The sequence below is a fragment of the Poecilia reticulata genome, chromosome 16, assembly GCF_904066995.2.
Source record: "Poecilia reticulata chromosome 16, P_reticulata-male-v2, whole genome shotgun sequence".
Lineage (NCBI taxonomy): Eukaryota > Metazoa > Chordata > Actinopteri > Cyprinodontiformes > Poeciliidae > Poecilia > Poecilia reticulata.
In genome coordinates this window covers 29843592-29863016 of record NC_088845.1, presented here as the reverse complement: position 1 = coordinate 29863016, position 19425 = coordinate 29843592, and the positions used below count along the sequence as shown (strand labels likewise).

The 19425-nt window shown below is 40.7% G+C and overlaps 3 protein-coding genes across 10 annotated transcripts in view; 2 read left to right on the top strand and 1 right to left on the bottom strand.

Moving 5' to 3' along the window:
* Nucleotides 1–11281, top strand: part of spire1b (spire-type actin nucleation factor 1b) — a 40998-nt gene extending 29717 nt beyond the window's left edge. For 4 of the 7 annotated variants that reach the window (XM_081617084.1, XM_081617082.1, XM_081617083.1 and 1 more), the window contains 7 exons: nucleotides 1602–1744; nucleotides 2561–2749; nucleotides 4127–4264; nucleotides 5641–5711; nucleotides 5809–5836; nucleotides 6314–6609; nucleotides 8092–11281. In XM_081617084.1, the coding sequence (XP_081473210.1) occupies nucleotides 1602–1744; nucleotides 2561–2749; nucleotides 4127–4264; nucleotides 5641–5711; nucleotides 5809–5836; nucleotides 6314–6609; nucleotides 8092–8347 (1121 nt within the window). In that variant the 3' untranslated portion in view covers nucleotides 8348–11281. The remainder of the gene's footprint in view (nucleotides 1–1601; nucleotides 1745–2560; nucleotides 2750–4126; nucleotides 4265–5640; nucleotides 5712–5808; nucleotides 5837–6313; nucleotides 6610–8091) is intronic. The other 3 variants (XM_008431790.3, XM_008431788.3, XM_008431789.3) reach the window with 1 other exon arrangement.
* A 630-nt stretch (nucleotides 11282–11911) lies between these two features.
* Nucleotides 11912–16499, top strand: LOC103478203 (dynein regulatory complex protein 9). 2 transcript variants are annotated; one of them, XM_008431792.3, is made up of 10 exons: nucleotides 11912–12032; nucleotides 12205–12340; nucleotides 13080–13114; nucleotides 13205–13324; nucleotides 13396–13480; nucleotides 14448–14585; nucleotides 14707–14781; nucleotides 15852–15983; nucleotides 16051–16140; nucleotides 16223–16499. In XM_008431792.3, exons 1-10 carry the CDS (start codon nucleotides 12022–12024, stop codon nucleotides 16325–16327), a joined length of 927 nt encoding a protein of 308 aa, XP_008430014.1. In that variant the 5' UTR covers nucleotides 11912–12021; the 3' UTR covers nucleotides 16328–16499. The 2 variants fall into 2 exon arrangements, with proteins under 2 accessions (XP_008430014.1, XP_081473212.1); XM_081617086.1 differs by having other exon boundaries at nucleotides 11933–12032; nucleotides 12147–12340.
* A 422-nt stretch (nucleotides 16500–16921) lies between these two features.
* On the bottom strand, nucleotides 16922–18746 carry LOC145555339 (uncharacterized). Its single transcript, XM_081617087.1, has 5 exons — nucleotides 18453–18746; nucleotides 17989–18118; nucleotides 17861–17899; nucleotides 17396–17539; nucleotides 16922–17274 (listed from the first exon to the last, which is right to left on the bottom strand). Exons 1-5 carry the CDS (start codon nucleotides 18609–18611, stop codon nucleotides 17096–17098), a joined length of 651 nt encoding a protein of 216 aa, XP_081473213.1. The 5' UTR covers nucleotides 18612–18746; the 3' UTR covers nucleotides 16922–17095.
* Between the last annotated feature and the right edge of the window lie 679 nt (nucleotides 18747–19425).

Below are 19425 nucleotides of genomic sequence, written 5' to 3'. Positions count from 1 at the left end.
ATCTCCACAATGCCCAAGACCAGAGAGCTGTGTAAGGACATCAGTGATAAAATTGTAGACCTGCACAAGGCTGGGATGGGCTACAGGACAATAGGCAAGCAGCTTGGTGAGAAGGCAACAACAGTTGGTGCAATTATTAGAAAATGGAAGAAATACAAAATAACGGAAAATCTCCCTCGGTCTGGGGCGCCATGCAAGATCTCACCTCGTGGAGCATCATTGATCTTGAGGAAGGTGAGGAATGAGCCCAGAACTACATGGCAGGACCTGGTCAATGACCTGAATAGAGCTGGGACCACAGTCTCAAAGAAAACAATCAGTAACACTCTACGCCGGCAAGGATTAAAATCCTGCAGTGCACGCAAGGTGCCCTTCCTCAAGCCAACGCATGTCAAAGCCCGTCTGATGTTTGCAAATGACCATCTGAATGATCCAGAGGAGGAATGGGAGAAGGTCCTGTGGTCTGATGAGACAAAAATAGAACTTTTTGGTTTAAACTCCACTCGTCATGTTTGGAGGAAGAAAAATGATGAGTACAACCCCAAAAACACCATCCCAACTGTGAGGCATGGCGGTGGAAACATCATTCTTTGGGGATGCTTTTCTGCAAAGGGGACAGGACGACTGCACCATATTGTGGGGAGGATGGATGGGGCCATGTATCGTGAGATTTTGACCAACAACCTCCTCAGTAAGAGCACTGAAGATGGGTCGTGGCTGGGTCTTCCAGCATGATAACGACCCAAAACACACAGCCAGGGCAACTAAAGAGTGGCTCCGTAGGAAACATCCTAAGGTCCTGGAGTGGCCTAGCCAGTCTCTACACCTGAATCCAATAGAAAATCTTTGGAGGGAGCTTAAAGTCCGTGTAGCCCAGCGACAGCCCCGAAACCTGAAGGCTCTGGAGGAGATCTGTATGGAGGAGTCCCTGCTGCAGTGTGTGCAAACCTGGTCAAGAACTACAGGAAACATCTGATCTCTGTAATTGCAAACAAAGGTTTCTGTACCAAATATGAAGTTTCTTTTTTCTGGTGTATCAAATACTTATTTTACACAATAAAATGGAAATTAATTATTTAAAAATCATACATTGTATTTTTCTGGATTTTTGTTTTGGATTCCAACACTCACAGTTGAAGAGTACCTATGATAAAAATTAGTCTACAAGCTTTGCAAGTGGGAAAACCTGAAAAATCAACAGTGTATCAAATACTTGTTCTCCCCACTGTATGTAATGTGTGATTTTTTTTTTTTGTTCTGTGGTTAAAAGAATAGTTCAGGACTATTAAAGTGAGGTACTGGTGAAATGTTATAGCAGTCAATGTCTTACTATACAATACAATAACTAGTCTTAAGTCACATGCTTGTTAAGGACACAGTAAAGTACATCAATGCATCAAAAAGTTAGAAGTCTGCTTTGGGTCTTCTTAAGCTAAATGTAAGCTAAATGTTGGTTGAACCTCTGGGTTCAACTAACCTGAACTCACACTAAAGATGCCAGCAGAGTTCTCTACTGCAGGTAGGGTGTTAACTTCTCATCAGTTCAAAAATAATTTCTGATTGAAGTTTCCTCCTTTGTTGTCTGTCCTTTTTTACACCAGCCCCTCCCATGTTCCTACCCATCTCCTCCACACCTCAGCCAGAGAGGCGTCAGACGCCCCAGAGGAGACACTCCATCGAGAAGGAAACGCCCACCAATGTCCGACAGTTCCAGCCACCGTCCAAGCAGAACTCCAAGTCTCTGGTTAGTGAGATCGCCGCTTTCTTTCACTCCTAAACTGTGAAATGCCGTCTGAAACGCTAGCTGCCTTTCTATTGATTATATAAAAGTGCCCAAATTTAAATAGTGAAAATAAATTTCCTTAGCAGAAAAGCGCCAATTTATAAAAGAACTCACGATTTTTGCACTAGGATGAGGTGGATTTCAGCCGCATCAAAATTGGTGTATTTCATAAAACTGAATTGGAATGGAAACGCTGTTTTTGCATGAGTCACATGATCAACAGCCGGATGTTACTACTGGCAAAGACGACAAAGAAGACGACAGGAAGTGGTAATAGGAGGATGATAATTTTGTGTGTGTTTTTTTTTCCTGGACAGTTTGTAGCTGGTTCCATCACAGCTCTGATTGATGAGTTCTAGCACCATGGATGAAATATGAATACATCTCATGTAACTGTTTACATCTGTTACTGCCATGATTTTTATGACTTATCGCATGAACAAGCATAGTCACGTGTAATTTTTATTTCATTTCTTTCTTAGTGGAAACATTGCAATTGGGAAGTTGTGTTGTTTTACATCAGCAGAATATCGACAAAGATTTGCACACATTTGATTTGTGGAAATTGGAAATTATGTGAAAGAATAACCAAGAAGACAACTGAAAACTTTAAAGAAGTTAACTGCATCTTGCTTTGGTTTGAAAGTTAAATAGATCACTGTTTTCATTTTAGCTCTCTCCTTTGGTCGCCCTTTCTGTAAAGTACAATCAGTTACTCAATCCGGCTGCTCTGTTCTCCTTCTTCCCCACAAACACCTCGTCCGTCTTCACATTCAGATCGTCGGGGCGACAGCCTCTCATCCTTCCTGGATCACTTCCCTCCTGCTCCTCCTCTTCCACCCGTCTCCCCCAGCTCTCCATTCTTTGCAGAGCTCCCACCCCGCTGAGGTGTTTCTGTTGGGTTTGGTCAAGGTGCTTTTTGTTCTGTGCAGAAGTGTTTGCATCAGACAAAGGGAGTCACTTAAGGTTAGCCAGTCTCCTCTCAGTCAGTCCTGGTGCTTTAACTGTAGCCCTGCCATCCTCTCCTAATGCTTCTTTAGACTCCATTTATCAACGATAACAGCAAACTTCTGCCATGTCCTGAAGTTACTAACCAGGGTTACGGACTTTGTGGCTTTTCTAAACTTAGCGCAAGTAGATACTAAAACAGTTTCTGGAATATCGAGTGCTGGCACATCTAGTGTGTATGTTTGCTTTTGGTGCACCTCTGTTTTGTAGAGTGCAAGTGTTTGTCTTCAGGGAAGAAAGGTGTAGAAATCACAGTGTTCAGCTGAGTCAGGATGAGGCAGCTCACTTTACTCTCGTGTCACCATTTTGTTTTAGACATTCTTTATCCACACTGAAGGATCAAATCTTAATCTGAGGATGAAAAGTCAAAGCTGTGTGATGATCAAGTAATCATTAGCTTTAAGCATTCACAGCACTGATGTGAGTGGATCTTCTTTAAAGTGAAAGAAAAGAAAAAAACTGCAAAGCAAAGGTACTGGCATACAGCCTGTGTTTAAAACTTGTTTTGCTGGTGAGTTCTTCTTTTATTTTATCTTGTCTTGACAAGAATTCCACAGTCCCGCACATCCCATACTAAAACACAATTGAGTAAAAATGTAGTTTAAATTACTTTTTTTAAAATAATTTAAAAAAATGGATTCAGGACCAGTTTCGCGTGCCACAGCGCTACTTTCTTGTTGCCATTCTTCCATGAAGATTTGGTTTTGGACCTCCTCCAGTTACCATGGCCTTTTTAGACTTTTCATTTTTGGATGATGTCTTCACATTTCTCTGTGAGATTTCCAAAGCCTGGGATATTATTTTATAGCCCAACCTGGCTTTGATCTGGCTAAACCACACACCTTTTTAGACTTTGACAGAATTCATACAGGAAATACTTCACACACTCTTAACTGATCATAAGTCAGTTGTTTACACTGGATTGAATTTGGGGGTATAAAATTAAGAGGGTCACACAGATTTCCATTTGTCAAAAAAAAAAATTAAAACCATGTATCCTTTTGCTCCACATCTAGTTATTTACTGTCGTGTTGGTCTATTACGTAAAATCCCATATACATTGAACTTTACAGTTGTAAAATGACAAAATATCAAACAAATCACTTCAAGATACAATATTTTGGGTATTTTAAAACGAAGAGATGCGACACTTGTTCGTTCAGTCAGCTTTTTCTGCACAATGTGAATATATCACAAAGTATAAATGCATTTTTTAATGGTTCTTTAAAGGCTGACGTGGTATAGAGGGGTTAAAAAAACGGTTATAATTTTGCCTCTGGTTTTGAAATGTTTGGGTTTAAATAAGTGTGTTGTTTTGTTGGGGGGGGTTTGCAGGAGGAGTTTTGTTTCCCCGTGGAGTGTCTGTCTCTGACGGTGGAGGAAGTGATGCATATCAGACAGGTGTTGGTGAAAGCAGAGCTGGAGAAGTTCCAGCAGTACAAAGACATCTACAACGCCATGAAGAAGGGCAAGGTACCATTAAATGAATCATATGGCTGAGGCTTACTCCACGCTTAGCAGAAACAAGTCAGGGTCATCTGATTTCTACCAGATCTTAAAAACAAAAACCTATTTCTTGTTTTGTGATGCGTTTAGAAAAAAATGACTAAATCTATTAGTAAGTTATAGTCCCATGAACTGTATTCATCTACTAATACAATGCTAACTGATGAGGACCAGATAATGTCATTATTAATTATTATTATTAATAATGACATTAAACGAGCCCGGCAGTAAGTCGGGCTCGTTTCCGGTGAGAGTTGGACTCCGCCAAGGCTGCCCTTTGTCACCGATTCTGTTCATTACTTTTATGGACAGAATTTCTAGGCGCAGCTGAGGTGTTGAGGGGATCCGTTTTGGTGGCCTTAGGATCGCATCTCTGCTTTTTGCGGATGACGTGGTCCTGTTGGCTTCATCGGAACGTGATCTGCAGCTCTCACTGGAGCGGTTCGCAGCCGAGTGTGAAGCGGCCGGGATGAGGCTCAGTGCCTCCAAATCCGAGGCCATGGTCTTGAGCCGGAAAAGGGTAGAGTGCCTTCTCCGGGTCAGGGGGGTCGTCCTGCCTCAAGTGGAGGAGTTTAAGTATCTGGGGATCTTGTTCACGAATGAGGGAAGAAGGGAGCGGGAGATCGACAGGCGTATTGGGGCAGCGTCTGCCGTGAAGCGGGCGCTGTACCGGTCCGTCGTGGTGAAGAGAGAGCTGAGCCAAAAAGCGAAGCTCTCGATTTACCGGTCGATCTACGTTCCCACCCTCATCTATGGTCATGAGCTTTGGGTCATGACCGAAAGAACGAGATCACGGGTACAAGCGGCCGAAATGGGTTTCCTCCGCAGGGTGGCTGGGCTCTCCCTTAGAGATAGGGTGAGAAGCTCGGTCATCCGGGAGGGACTCAGAGTAGAGCCGCTGCTCCTCCACGTCGAGAGGAGCCAGTTGAGGTGGCTCGGGCATCTGGTAAGGATGCCTCCTGGACGCCTCCCTGGTGAGGTGTTCCGGGCACGTCCCACTGGGAGGAGGCCTCGGGGAAGACCCAGGACACGCTGGAGGGATTACGTCTCTCGGCTGGCCTGGGAACGCCTTGGGATTCCCCCGGAGGAGCTGGAAGAAGTGGCTGGGGAGAGGGAAGTCTGGGCCTCCCTTCTGAAACTGCTGCCCCCGCGACCCGACCCCGGATAAGCGGAAGAAAATGGATGGATGGATGGATGGATGGATGGATATTAATGTAAACTCTTGGGAACATGTGTATTTATTTCACAACTTTGTACATTTTTCTTCAGAAAATAGTTTTCTGTTGTTGAGTGTGCATGTAGATGTCAGTGGACTAAATAATTCTCTTCATGTTTTATTGCAGCTTTGCTTCTGCTGTCGAACCAAAAGGTTTTCCTTCTTCACCTGGTCCTATACCTGCCAGTTCTGCATAAAGTAAACCTTTTCATATTTAGAAATCAATACAAGCTGGACGTCTCATCGTGTTTTGCATTATTGACTATAATTGATGTTTGTTTTATTCTGTTTGTAGGCCTGTGTGCTCACAGTGCTGCAAAAAGGTACGTCACACAGAATGAATCCATCAGCCAATCAGCTCACTGTGGCGGCAGTGTGATTGTGTATTAGGGCCATTGTAGACAGAAAAAAAGGAGTCAATTTTCACCAAAATATTTTTAGATTAATCTCAGAAATTTTATAGAAAAAACTAGAGAAATTTCTAAGTTCCAAAATTCTTATCTCAAAATGTACGTTTTTTTTCTATCAAATATTTACATTTAAAGGCTCAGAAATTTCCTTTTTTCCAGAAAATTTCTGGGATTAATCTCAAAATTTCTGAGTTCTTTTCTCATAATTTTTCCACTTTTGTAGCTCAGAAATTTCCTTGTTTTGTTTTTTTTCTAGAAAATTTCTGAGATTAATCTAAAAGTCTTTTGGTGGAAATGTATTCATTTTCTTTTTCTATGTACAATTGCCCTCATGCGTCATAAATACAACTATATACCACTGATAACATTTTTGCCTTCAATTTCTACCAGATGCGGCTTCCATCTAAACCATATTCCAGTCTGCCTATCTACTCCATCGGATCCACCAACACTCTGCCAAGAGACAGAATAAGTGCCATGGCTGCCGTAGGACAAGGCCTCTCTGTGGCCGGAGGGCCGGGGCCGTCGACGGCAGCGGGAGGGGCCACTTCCACCCCGACTTTGAAAGGAGCTACGAAGGCAGCATCTAAAGGAGCTGGGAAAGCTACGGGAGCGGCTGCAGCTGCCAAGGCCGACAAGCCGTCAGGGAGCCAACAGCGCCACAGTATCCACAAGACCATGTCCAAGTAAGAGCTCCAGAACTCCTCATTTGCTGCCAGAAAAAAAGTGAATTATTCTGCATTAAAATACACATAGAAATAATATGAGAACAGCTTGTACAATATTGCGGTTTTAAAGCTGAGAAGACAAAACAGTGCAGTGTTCCTAATTCTGAACTGTGTCTTCTTCAATAAGCTGAGGCTTCAAGTTTGCTGCTTCACACAGCCGGCCACTGACATCTAGTGGAGAGAATTAAAATTGCAAGTCTGGAAGATTACAGACTTGCAATCTTCCAGACTTGCAATTTTAATTCTCTCCACTTAATTTAATAAATTAATGGACATTTAAATGTCCATTAATTTACTAAATAAATAAATGTCCATTTATTGGACATTTATTGTCCAATAAATGTCCAATAAACTGTCCATTTATTGGACAGTTTATGTCCAATAAATGTGAATATATATCCCGATTGTCAGAGTAAAATAATCTTTTGAAAATAATAACCTTTAAGCAGGTATTAAACATACTTCTCACAAAGGACACACTACTGTTTTAAAAAAAAAGCTTTTAATCAATCAGTTGTGTCCAAAACGCAAAATGTGTAGGTGGAAGGATAAAACTATTATAAGTTCACTTTTTTTTATACATACAGCATTTTCCAAATCCAAACAACTGAATCTTTTCTGTATATTATTCTAAAACATATCTACTGGGAGTCAGTAGACAAAATCAACAATCATAATTAAACCTTGTTGTACTTGTTTAGCAAATGATTTTATACATTTTTTACATTTCATGCATGTCTGGGAAATCCTTTAATGTCCCATGGTAACCATTTAGCTGCTCAAAACGCCTGGGTGGATCTAGCTCCACCTTCCAGACGCAGCTCCTCCTGAGAGCTTCTGAGCTTCTGCCTCACAGAGCAACCCTCCTCTGTGACTCCACAACTCGGCTCCTTCAGACTAGCCAGCAGCAATTAGTAACACTTTTAACACCTGGTGGAACTGCACATACTCTTAGCTCATTATAGGAGCCACTTCTCAGTGCATCTCTGGTGAAAACATTGTTAAACGGTTAATGGAGGAGTGATCACTTCCTGAAGGCGGGGTCTCAGAAAAAACTGTTTTTAAAGAGACACAGGCCCAGTTTCAAGCCATTAAACTACAAGGTAAATTATATTTGATATATACAGAATTTTTATAACAACTGAAGATAACATCATTTCTTGATTGTTTATGAAATGACACTATATGCTTGGAAAATACATTATACTGCCCCTTTAATAGAAGGTAAAGGCTTTCAAACATCCATCTCTGACGAATGAATCTATATCAAGTGTCTCAATTAGTTACAAAATTCCTAAAAATAAAATGACTTTTCATTCATATTATAATTTATTGAATGTTTTAAGTGTTTCTGTTGCTGCGCACCTGAAGCCAGTAGTGTAATGATCTCAGAAGCTTTTCTACAGAGGCCTGGTATTTGTTTGTCTCTGCTTGCCGCAGGCTCTCGAAGCACGGCTCTCTGAAGTCTCACGAGGAACTGGAGCTGCCCCCAGAGTTAACGGAGGACTGGGCCACCATGGAGGTGTGTGTGGACTGCAAGAAGTTCATCTCTGACATCATTGCCTCCAGCAAGCATAGCCTGTCGCTGGCCACCAAGAGGGCTCGCTTAAAACGCAAGACGCAGTCCTTCTACATGTCGTCCCCTAAAGGGGCCGAGGGCTACAGGCCCTCGGAACGAACAATCAACGAAATCTAAAAGCGCTTGTGCTCACCCAGGTCGCAGAGAGCGGTCAGAACGACTAACATGAACTTTTAGAGACAAAGTTTTCCTTTCCTCATCATGCACAGCAACTCCAGACAACTGCATGTTGCAGGAACCGCCAGTCTCCTTCAGTTCTTTCCCCCGGCCCCTCACCAACATCTGAGTTTTACTCTACTCTGCCCACAAGTGGTCGACGTAAAAACAACCTGAGTCTGAGTGGACTGACATCTCACCACTGATGGCACGAGAGGGCGGTCCTGGTCAACTCAGATTCATTTTAAAGCACAAACCAGAGGAGAGATTCTCTTTTAAACAGAGAGAGAGAGACGCTCAAGAAAACACAGAATATAAAGCTGTATATTTTATATGGGTTATAATTTAGTTTTTTACATGTGTGTTTGGGTGTATGTGTGTTCTGTAAAGGATCGCTTCCGAAAACAAACAAACAAAAAAAAATAAATAAAGGAAAAGCCACGTTGTATTTTAGGTTTCACCGATGGACACAGCTCAGGGAGACGTAGCCTCACTGCTGCTGTCAGCCCACCTGAGAGCTTCGTTCTGCTTGTTTCTCTGGAGGAAATGCAAGACTTTTCTGACAGAATTAGAACCAGACAGAAACAATGTTTTGTTTTAAATATTCATTTGTGCCAAATAATACTTTTTTCTTTTTTTTTCCTTTTTTTTTTGACAAACAAAAACCTTTGTTCTTGGTGGGATTGTTGCCCTGGTATTCCTGCTAAAGCCCACAATTAATCCATCTGTTCATTGTTGTCTGCTTATTTAAGATAAGATCACAGAGGGAACAGTTTCTAGTGCAAATATCTTAGTACATTTGAAATGATAAAAACTAATAAGTAACTTTCAACTTGCTTTAAGTCAATAATTTCTTAATATTGATTTTAAAAAGTACTAGTTCCACTGGCAAATTATTTCACTTATTACATGGGGAAAATATCTTATAATTAGTGAGACATTTTAAAGAAATAAATATTAAGGAAATACTTATTTAAAAATAGCTCCCATGTCTTGCTGAAATGTTACTTTTAAGTTAGTTTTTGTCTTATTTTTTTAAGAGTACTAACATATTTGCATTAAAAACAAGACCCAAAATACTTTTGTGTTTTTGCAGTGTAACTCCATCCTTTAGCATCTTGTAGCCCTGCAACACAGCCCAGCTCATCCTCGAACCAAAAGGGACACATAGATCCTCTAGTGAGTTCCAGGTCTGCTCCAGGGTCTCGTTTGAGTAAGAAATCCATTCCACAAAATGAAACCACTTCAAATAAGGTCCAGAGTGGGCATCCTGATAGGTTTACCGTCATTAATCAGAGGTAGATCAGCTCCAGTCTGGGCTGAGATGACGGAGATCCTCAGCCTATCCACCAGGAGGAAGCTCACCTCAGCCACTTTTATATGGGCCTGTTTTTACTTTCCCATGAGCAACATTTACTACATATCTGCTAAATTAATTACTTCTATACAAGGTGATTTTGTCAGAACTTGGGTGTTTACCAGAGATTTAATAGTGCTGGATGTTATTTTGCTCTAACAGAACCACTGCTGAACTACTGGGTCTCTATGGCGACATCCACATGGCAGGACTAGATGATCAATTCCAGTGATTTTTTGTTGTTGTTTTTTTTTGCTGAAATCCGATTTTCGATTTTCATAACATGACAAAGAAAGCACAACTAATGGCAGTCCCCATTTTGTGGAGCATTGACTTCTTCTTTGGAGAAGTCTGTTTGGATGCATAATCAGAACCAAGAGTGGTGATGTGATGCACTTCAATGACAGAAATTCTAATTCCATAATTCTAATTTTCTGCCATTGTTTACGTCCGGGTTTACAGCATCTGGTTTCTCCTGGTGCAGAATTATGACGCATCTGAGTTAGTACCGCAAATGGAAGTGGCACAGATCCAATTCCAAGAAATCGGAATTGGTCTGTTTAGACTGCCATGACAAAGTTGGATACGAGTTGCATTTGGGCGGGAAAAAATTGGATGTGGGTCGCATTCGCCTGACACTTCTAAAATGTAACAGATCAGAAATAGTCTTGATAGTTACAAGTTGCCGAGTTTCTTCTCGGTTTTAGTTTTTAAAAAAATCTGCATGTATTTTTTTTTTGTTATGAATGAAACAAACCACAAGCATAATCTAAAATATTCGCTTTTTTTTTTTACACATAAATCTTTCCAGAGGCTGTGAAGTTCTGTGACATCAATGCAGTTGTTCTGCAAAGCAAACCATCTGTTTGTTTTATTTTTATTCAATTCGTGTTTGAATAATTTTCATGTAATACGTGCATTTTCTTTTTTTTTTGCATAATCTGAATTGTCTCTAGACACTAATCCACATATAGTAACTCATTTACTTTTCGTTCTATTAACTTCTTGTGTTGCAAAGTTTGCATTGTGTAAAGGTTAGTCATAATGAAATGCCTCATCTTCAGACGATGAAATCCCAGTTCACTGTATGCGCGGCGAATAATTCACAGTCTGGCTGTTTTATGCACAGAACATAACATTTAAAAATGCCTTTTATGATTTATAATCATCATTCAGAGTGGAAGGAGGTACAATCTGTCTTCTTACCTGGACGTGTTCCTCATCTACATGGTATATTTCTGCCTTACAAGCTGCCTTTCATGATCGCTCATTCGTTGGAAGAGTCACCCAGCGTCGGTGTACATACTTTGTGATGGTTTGTGTGTGTGAGTGTGTAGATCAGGTGGATGTTGTCTCGGTGAGGACAGCGCTGACAGTGACACAGGTGAGGAGCTGCACCTGGGAGCGGTACGGTGTGACAGGCAGCAACATGCATGTACTCCAGCGTAGCTTGTTCCCTCGGTCTGTATTACCTTTAATCTGTACTACCTGCAGAGATTGCAGCGAACGACGACAATAAACTGTATTGCAATACATGAGCGGAGTGTCATTTGAGATCGTTTTATTAATTGAAAAATAAGCTCAAGCTAGAAAACTTTACATGTTTAAAACCTTTGTCGTTTCTAATTCACAGAAATTAAAAATATAAGTATAAGCCAGGACCAAAAATCACATAACTTAAATATGAAAATGGACAAATGTATCACTAGAATTTTAGAAAGTTTTAACTACCTGGAAATGAAACAGGAGCCAATAGACTTTTTATACCCGCTGTTTATGCCATGGAATGTCAAAAAATATGGTTTATGTTTTGTTCAGACGAGGAGCAGAAGGGAAAAATAATAATAAAAAAAGATTACTTGGGTTTCAGGAGTTCTAGATGGTTATTAGTTTAATAATCAATAAAACAAAATTTTATTAAGAAGAGGGACAAATTAAAATCTCAAAACATACATAGAACTACATAGAAAACCAAAATGCAGAGCATCATCAAGGACTATATGAATGTGGCTGCATCTAAGTGGTTCCATTTAACTTAACAAGCACACGAATAAATATAAATAATAAATAAATAAAATTATTCCAAAGTGAGTAAGCGGGTTTATCCGAGACAATAGCTACTAAAAAAATTACTCTACTTTTCACTGCGGAGGGGGGAAGAAATACGTCCAGTTACTATGGTGACACGCCAAACATTAGCTCAGGCTAATAGCACCGTCTGAGTCGTGCGACAACAATTTAAAGTAAAACTGAACTCGGGGTAATTACTCGACGCTTTATGAGACTCACGTAAGTGCTGTCTAGTCAGAATCACTTCGTGTGAAACGGAAGTTAGTCAACTCATTGTTTTGGATTACTGTAATGAGGAAGTTGTGTTTTTATGAGCCTCTATATTTGATTCAGTGAAATAACGGTGTGGAGGCGGAGGAATCCACTGACATTTCCGCTGTTCTCCACTCAGGATGTCCTTATACTTATCTAAGATTCAGAGCCTCAGAATAGTGGCTGCACTGGAAGACTGCGCTCACCAGTTGGACTTACTGGGACATTCCCTGTCGGTGCAGATCAGCAGGGAGCAAGGCTCCGCATCCACACAGGTCCTTCCACTGTTTCACACCCCAACAGGAAACCAGAACCGGTCCTAGCGTCTTTAGTGCCCTGGGCCAACATGCTCCATGGAGCATAGATTGTCATGTACCATCATAGACACACTCGAGATTTCTTTTACTTTTTTTTCTTTTTCTTTTTAAATAGTGAAAGTAACTAGATTCATATTATAAACACATGAAGCAAACATACTATATGCCATGCAGTTAAAATTAAACAATACTAATACAAAAGATTTATACAGTTAAAAACAATAGCACCAATAGTTAAAGATTTGCAAAATCATGCGCATTAGAGATGCATTTTAATCTGGACTGGACAACTGTCGACTAAAATCTACATTTTTAAAAATAAGAGTTATTTTGAAACACAAATTCAAATGCACAACTGTCATAAAAAAGGTCCTACCCTATGTTAGATAACTATTTTTCAAACAAGAAATAGGCTGCAGATTCAACTGCACACTGTTTAGTAATGTTGCAGCTCAGGCCGCCCTACAGGAGAGGCAGCCCTGGGCAACTGCCCACATCGTCCATGCCAGAAACTGCTTCTGCAGAAACAGCTGGGTGTTGCTCTGATCTGTCCATTATGACAGTTCCATCATGATGGTGATTACTATCACCTTTCAGCTAAATAGTTTATGATGCTCTCTGGATTTCTTTTTCCTCCTTAGTGTTTGGAAAGATGATAAATATCTCCTTACATATGTTTCTTTATGCCCATGTTTAGGAGAAAGACAGGCTGGTACAGCTCAAAGCAGATTGGTGAGTAATTATCAGAACAATAAAAACTAGAAATATGCTGGATCAAGTCTTCTCCCGCTCCCTTTAAATATGTTTTGTTTGTGTCTGCAGTCAGTTCATCGGCCATCACATCACCAAGCTGTGCTTTGAGCTGGAGGACACCCAGAGTTTTGAGTCAATTCCACAGGCTATGGAGGAGGATGAGGCACAGAAAGCAGCCAGGAAGAAAAGGTTCAATACTGCCAGTTTTTCTACTAGCGTTTTATTTCTTTTAAACTCATGTGGTGTATCTCCTCACCCAGAGAGGATGAAAAAATGCGGAAAGAGAGAGAACAGGCTCTGCTGATACAACAACAGGAAATCGAGGACAAAAAGGATCAGATCCACGTGAGAGATTAGCGGTGTTAACGTGTGCTCACTGGTCCAGTTATTATTTGTGCTTTTCCTAGAGGAAAAACCACTAGAGCGGAAAACTGCCTCAGTTCTCCGTTATGTATTTGTTAAATCTTTCACTGTGTCATGACAGAATAATATGAGACAGATAATCTGCAAAAAAAGTTGAGCTCCTCCGCCTTCTCTCAGTGCTAACTACAGAAACACACAGCTCCGCCAGAAAAAGCCAATCAGAGCCAGAAGGAGGGTCTTAACGCCATCAATCACGCTCATGTATGTGCCACTCACACTCTCCCCCGTGCTCTCTGCTATGCAAGTGACTTTATGCCTAGTTAGCATGGCCACCGGTAACGGTGGATAAACAGTTTTCCTGTAATGCTAAGTTGTTTCTCCTCCATTAGTGCACTGAGCAGCATGCACCTGAGATGGATTGACAGCGGTAAGACCCTCCTCCTGGTTTTGATTGGTTTTATTTGACTGGAAGTGGTGCGTTTCTTCAGAGAGCAGTAGTAGCACTGAAAGGAGGAACTCACATTTTTCAGATTATCTGACTCATTATGCTAGAATATAGTGACAGTTTTAACAAATATGTAAAAAAAAAAAAAAAAAACATACTGCACCTGTAATGCTCAGTGGCCAGATTGATATCTTTTTTTTTTTTTTTTTTGCAACAATTCCACATCGTTTTCCTCTTTGTGTAAAAACACTTTATATTTTTACTTCCTCTGACTGCTTTCTGGTTGTTTGTGAAAATCTCAGTTTGTGGAATATTAAGAGCAGCACATGTGGCATCAACAGTCATTTTAAATTCAAAGTCATCTATTTTCCCTGTTCTGCATGTGATTATTTAATTTGTAATTTGTGTTGAAAAGCAGTTTACCTAATACGAGGGTCAGTGAGTGTTAACCGAAGAAAATACCTCCCAATACTCTCAGCTCTTCCAATAACTTTTCCCGCACAGAAATTGTACCTTCTTTTGAATGAACTGGAAGGCGAAAGATCCAAACTGCAGAAGAAAAAGAAGTCAAAAGCCACGATCCTGTCCACACAAATGGCCAAAGAGTCGTATCGGAAGGCTCAGCTGATGGACCAGCTGGAGGTACATCAATCTCCAAGTCTTTCTGTCACATCACCCCAATCTCCCAGAGATTCGTGCCAGTACTTCCTCCTCCGTCAATAGAACTTCACCCCTTCATAGTTTTGTTCGCCTTTGTTCTCAGCTTCTACAGAAGCAGATTGAAGAAGAGGCGAGATTTCACGAGGAGACTGTGAATTTCCTCCAGACCCAATACGAGGTTGGTAACGTAACGACATCATGAGCGGGATGTAAATGTAGAGCACAGGGTTAATCAAACTACTGTGCAATTCATATGTGGTTCATTCGAAATCTAGTTGAGGACAGCAAAAAGCTGCTACAGGAGCAAGAACTCCAGGGGTTCTTTAACCTTTCCCAGTTGTTAAAGCTAACAACTGGGAATCAAGTTTGGATACCATTAAAGGGGCAGTATAATAAGTACATCAACTATGTTAACTTAAGTTGTAAAAATACATCAAATATCACTTAAAAGAAATCTTCCTTCATAATTTATCACCTTGAAATTGGGCCTCTGTCTCTTTAAAAAACTCCTGTTATTTCTGAAGCTCCACCTTCAGGAAGTCATCACAAAGTGGCTCCTCTATTAACCTTTTAACAACGTTTTTACCTGTGTTGCACTGAAAAACAGCTCCTATTGAGCTCGGCTGATGCGCAGTACCACCAGGTGTCTGCCAGTTGCTGCTGGCTAGTCTGAAGGAGCTGAGTGGGGGAGTAAGGGTTGGGGATCTGCTCTGTGAGGCGGAAGCTTGAGGTAAAGCTCAAAAAAGTCAACTTTACATAATACTGCCTGAAGCATTTACGTGTGTCGAACACTGGTGCAAATGTTTTGACACAGCATATTTCTTATTCTCTAGTTTAAAAAAATCCTGTTTGAAGATACTGTAACTTTCTTCTGTTGCGTACATAGAATTATGAATTAGTATGAACCAAGGAATAGTTGCTGTGGATGGCTAATTAAGTTTCTGAAAACGAGACTAAGAGGGATAGTCAAACAAGACAAAGACATGAATTCATGTATATGATTTGATGAATCATTCATAATCATGTATGATTCATCAAATCACTTGGTAGCAGGACACTACCAAGTGTGTTCTGCAGAACTAAGTGTTCTGCTACTAATATTAGTACTCTAGTATTAGTAGAGTACTACTAATAATAGTAGCCCTCTATTAGTAGAGAAGTACTAATAATACTAACATTAGTAGTCTTAATATAGAAGACTGCTACTATATTATCATACACATGACATAATTCTATGTTTCTGATTAGGAGTTTCAACAGAGGCTGCACAAGTGGAAGCAGCAAACAAAGAAGATGCAGCAGGAAAAGCAGAGCAAGCTGGATAACCTGGGCTGCAAAAGAACTTTGAACACAGACAAGCTGATGGAGATGAGAAGGATGGTGAGCAGCAGCACTCGTACCATTCAGCGCACTTTTAAATCATATCACTAGTTATCGTTGCTTTCAGTTTAAGGAGATGGAGCGGGTGGTGCTGGAGGACAAGAAGGAGCAAGAGTTGAATCTCCAACAGGAGGAGGAAGCTAAAGCCGCCACAACGGTAACGACGGCCAACCGGAACACCGACTGTAAACACACGGAGCCGTCTCAGTGTGCTGATGTTCTCGTTGTGATCTGTGCAGATCCAGGCCTACTGGAGGGGCACCATGGTCCGCAGAGGCCTCGGCCCCTTCAAGAAGGTAGAGGAGAAGAAAGGCAAGAAGAAAGGGAAGAAGAAGAAGAAGTGACTTTTTTTTTCTTTTGACACCATGTTTGCAAGTTAAGCAAAAAAAAACAACAAAAAAAATGGACAAAAATATGTAAACTATACATGTCTTTATTGTAAAAAAAAGAGGTATTACAAAATATTACAAATGTTTTTAAAAATGAATCAAACAGGCAAACTGATCAGAAGCGGAGTGTCAAATAAAACAATACAAGCTAAATTACATTTTTCCGTTTTGTACATTTACAAGGTTTCCCCTGAGGGAAAAATGAGTCGGAAATGTCATTAAATTAAATATATATATCAAAAATACTTTGAGCAATAAATAACACTGGCAAGTTTACTCTTAATGACCATAGGCCTTACACTTTATAATAACCCATTATCTGGACAGGATTTTTGATACAAACTTGACAATTGACACACATATATACAGTAAGCCAATAAAATAAATCAACAATCCACCACATAAAACTGAGTCAGCAGAAGTTTGGCACAGTAAAAATTCCCCATCTTTAAGTCATGGAAGCAGAAGCTCCAGCATTGCACAACGCCCAACGCTTCCGAGGAGGACCACAGTTAGAGAACCTTTAAGAGTGCTTTCGTTTCTTCTAGATTTTTTTTTCTTTTCTTTTTTTTATTTTTATCAGCACCCCTGTTTGACATGTTCACGAGTCATGGGACAAACAAACCAGCAGTGATGTCAGTGAGACTGCTTGAAGGAGAATTGAAACATCCAGCCGCCTCCTTCCTGCCTTTAGTGCGAGGGGCTTCAGACGTCTCTCGGCTTTTAGTCAAGCAGTTCGTCCTGCTGAACGTGCATGTAGTTGTTGTCTCCCACGATGACATTGTTGAGGCACGAGCCGTGGATGATGATGTTCTGGTGCTCCGCGAGTGGATGAGGAGGCTCTGAAGGCGCGGCCTGTGCTGCCTCCTGCAGGCTTTGGCAGCAACTGCAGCTCACCTCAACTGTAACGTGAGCAGGAACGCAAGGTGAGGGGGTGCGATGTGTTCAGGCGTCAAAAACAAAACAAAAAAAAACAAAAAAAAAACTGAAGATGCACGAGTGTGAGCTGCAGTTGTTACCCACCTGCTTTCTGCAGGTGAGAGTCCTCCATCAGAGGCCGCCGCTCACCCGCTGCGGAGGGGTGGGAATCCCCGATGACGCAGTTGATCATGGTGGAGTTGCTGATGTTGATGATCAGAACGGTAGGGGGCGGGCTAGTGAGTCGATCTGTCAATGGAGGTAGTGAAAAGCGAAAGAACATTGAAATAGGAAGTAGATCTTTTCCAGAGTGACGCCACAGCGGAATTGCATAATTATTTACTGAAAAAACTTTTTTTTGCATCCAACAGCTGCTTTACTTTGACATAATCCACATAAAAGCCTATTAGATTTATGTTCAAATATAAATAAAACAAGATATAGCATATATATATATATACAAATATAAATAAAACAAGATATAGCATATATATATATAAAGTCTTAATGTGAATTATTTTATAGCTCAACAGTAAAAACAGAGGCTGACTAATACAAATCCTTGGTTACCTTGTGCGTTTTTCTCCTCCCTAAGATGAAGCGTCTCATCTGTCAACAGTAGTGAAGCAGATGTTAATAGTGAACTTTTCGGCCTCCACGTCGCCATATATATATTTCTACTTAAATAAATTATTTACCTGAGGAACCTTTCCTCTTTTCAACAGCAGGGAGGCAGAAGAACTGGCAGGCTTTGCTGCAGCTTCTCATGGCCACTGCCTGCATCACCTGGAAGAGTCTCTGCATGCTGAACCCTTTAAACGTCATAACCTGTAGCAGGGAGCAACAAATAAATATGAGTTTTTAACATACGGCCTTTGAAACGAAGGAAAACAGTCAAACGAGTTTCTAAGTCTCGTGCTTGCTCCTAAACTTCCAAGTCGCGCGAAGGGGGATTCCCCGCACTAACACACCGTCCAAACCCCTCTACCTTCACTGGAAAATATCATGGAAAACCGCTCTAAAGTTATAGATAGAAGCCAAACTACATTTTTAGAATCGTTTGTACTTTGGGAACGCATCTATTTTAGTCGACAACGTGACTTTTATGCTGTTAATGAAAAGGAAGGCATATTAAGCGTCCGTGACGCTGCAGTAACCTTACCTGAGTTGTCGGTGCTCTTTCTATTATTTTAGTCAGATTATTATCAGCCGCGGAATTCGGGTTCTGCTGGCCGGGGCTGCCCATGACTACGGTGTCTGAGATGAAATAATCCCTAAAAGAGGCGACCGCTTTCTTATATAGTAAAAAATCCCAGCGCATGCGCGCTCTGACTTGCGGTTTACGTCAGGTGATTTACAGTCGAGCTGCTCTTCAACACAAATACAGGCACGGACTGAGGAGAAGCTCTCGCGTTAGATTGCGTCATACTCTTTGTGTTTAGTTCCTATTGTATCAGCGCCAAATGAGGTATGAGACCCTTTTGTTGTCGCACATGTTGAATATAAAAACGTGCCACGGTTTTATTTTTCTTTGTACCTTTTAGCAAATACTTTCTTTGCACTTTTTTCGTCTGATGCAAGTTTCAAACCTGCATATTTTCTGAGACCACAGTATAACAAAAAGCACACCAATGAGGGTTATTTAACCCACAACCTGTAGAAAATTGTATAATGCATGTTTTTTTTAATATATATTATTATTATTATTATTATTATTATTATTATTATTATTATTATTATTGCTATCATGCCATTGCTCCAACAGAAATAAGTTGTTAAGAACCTTTCAAAAATCAGTTCCTTGTATCAGACACAGAGCTGGGGTATTAAAATTGAAGGGGAAGTTGTGGTGTTGGGGGTTGCACTTCAAGCTGTCATTTCTGGGAAAGATCAGTGTCATGAAGAACATGACTCGGTTGAACTTTGTTTTCTTCAGAGCAATCTCCTTTGCCTTAACAACATGCTATATATACTATACACTGAAATGCCATTGTATTGGGTACACTTAGAAGAATTATGCACCTCACATGTTCCCCTTTCACAACTTTCTCTTTTGTTTACCGTAGAGATTCACCGAGGATTAAGAAAAATTCCCACAACATAGTGATTCCTGCTGACTTGACAACTTGGATTTG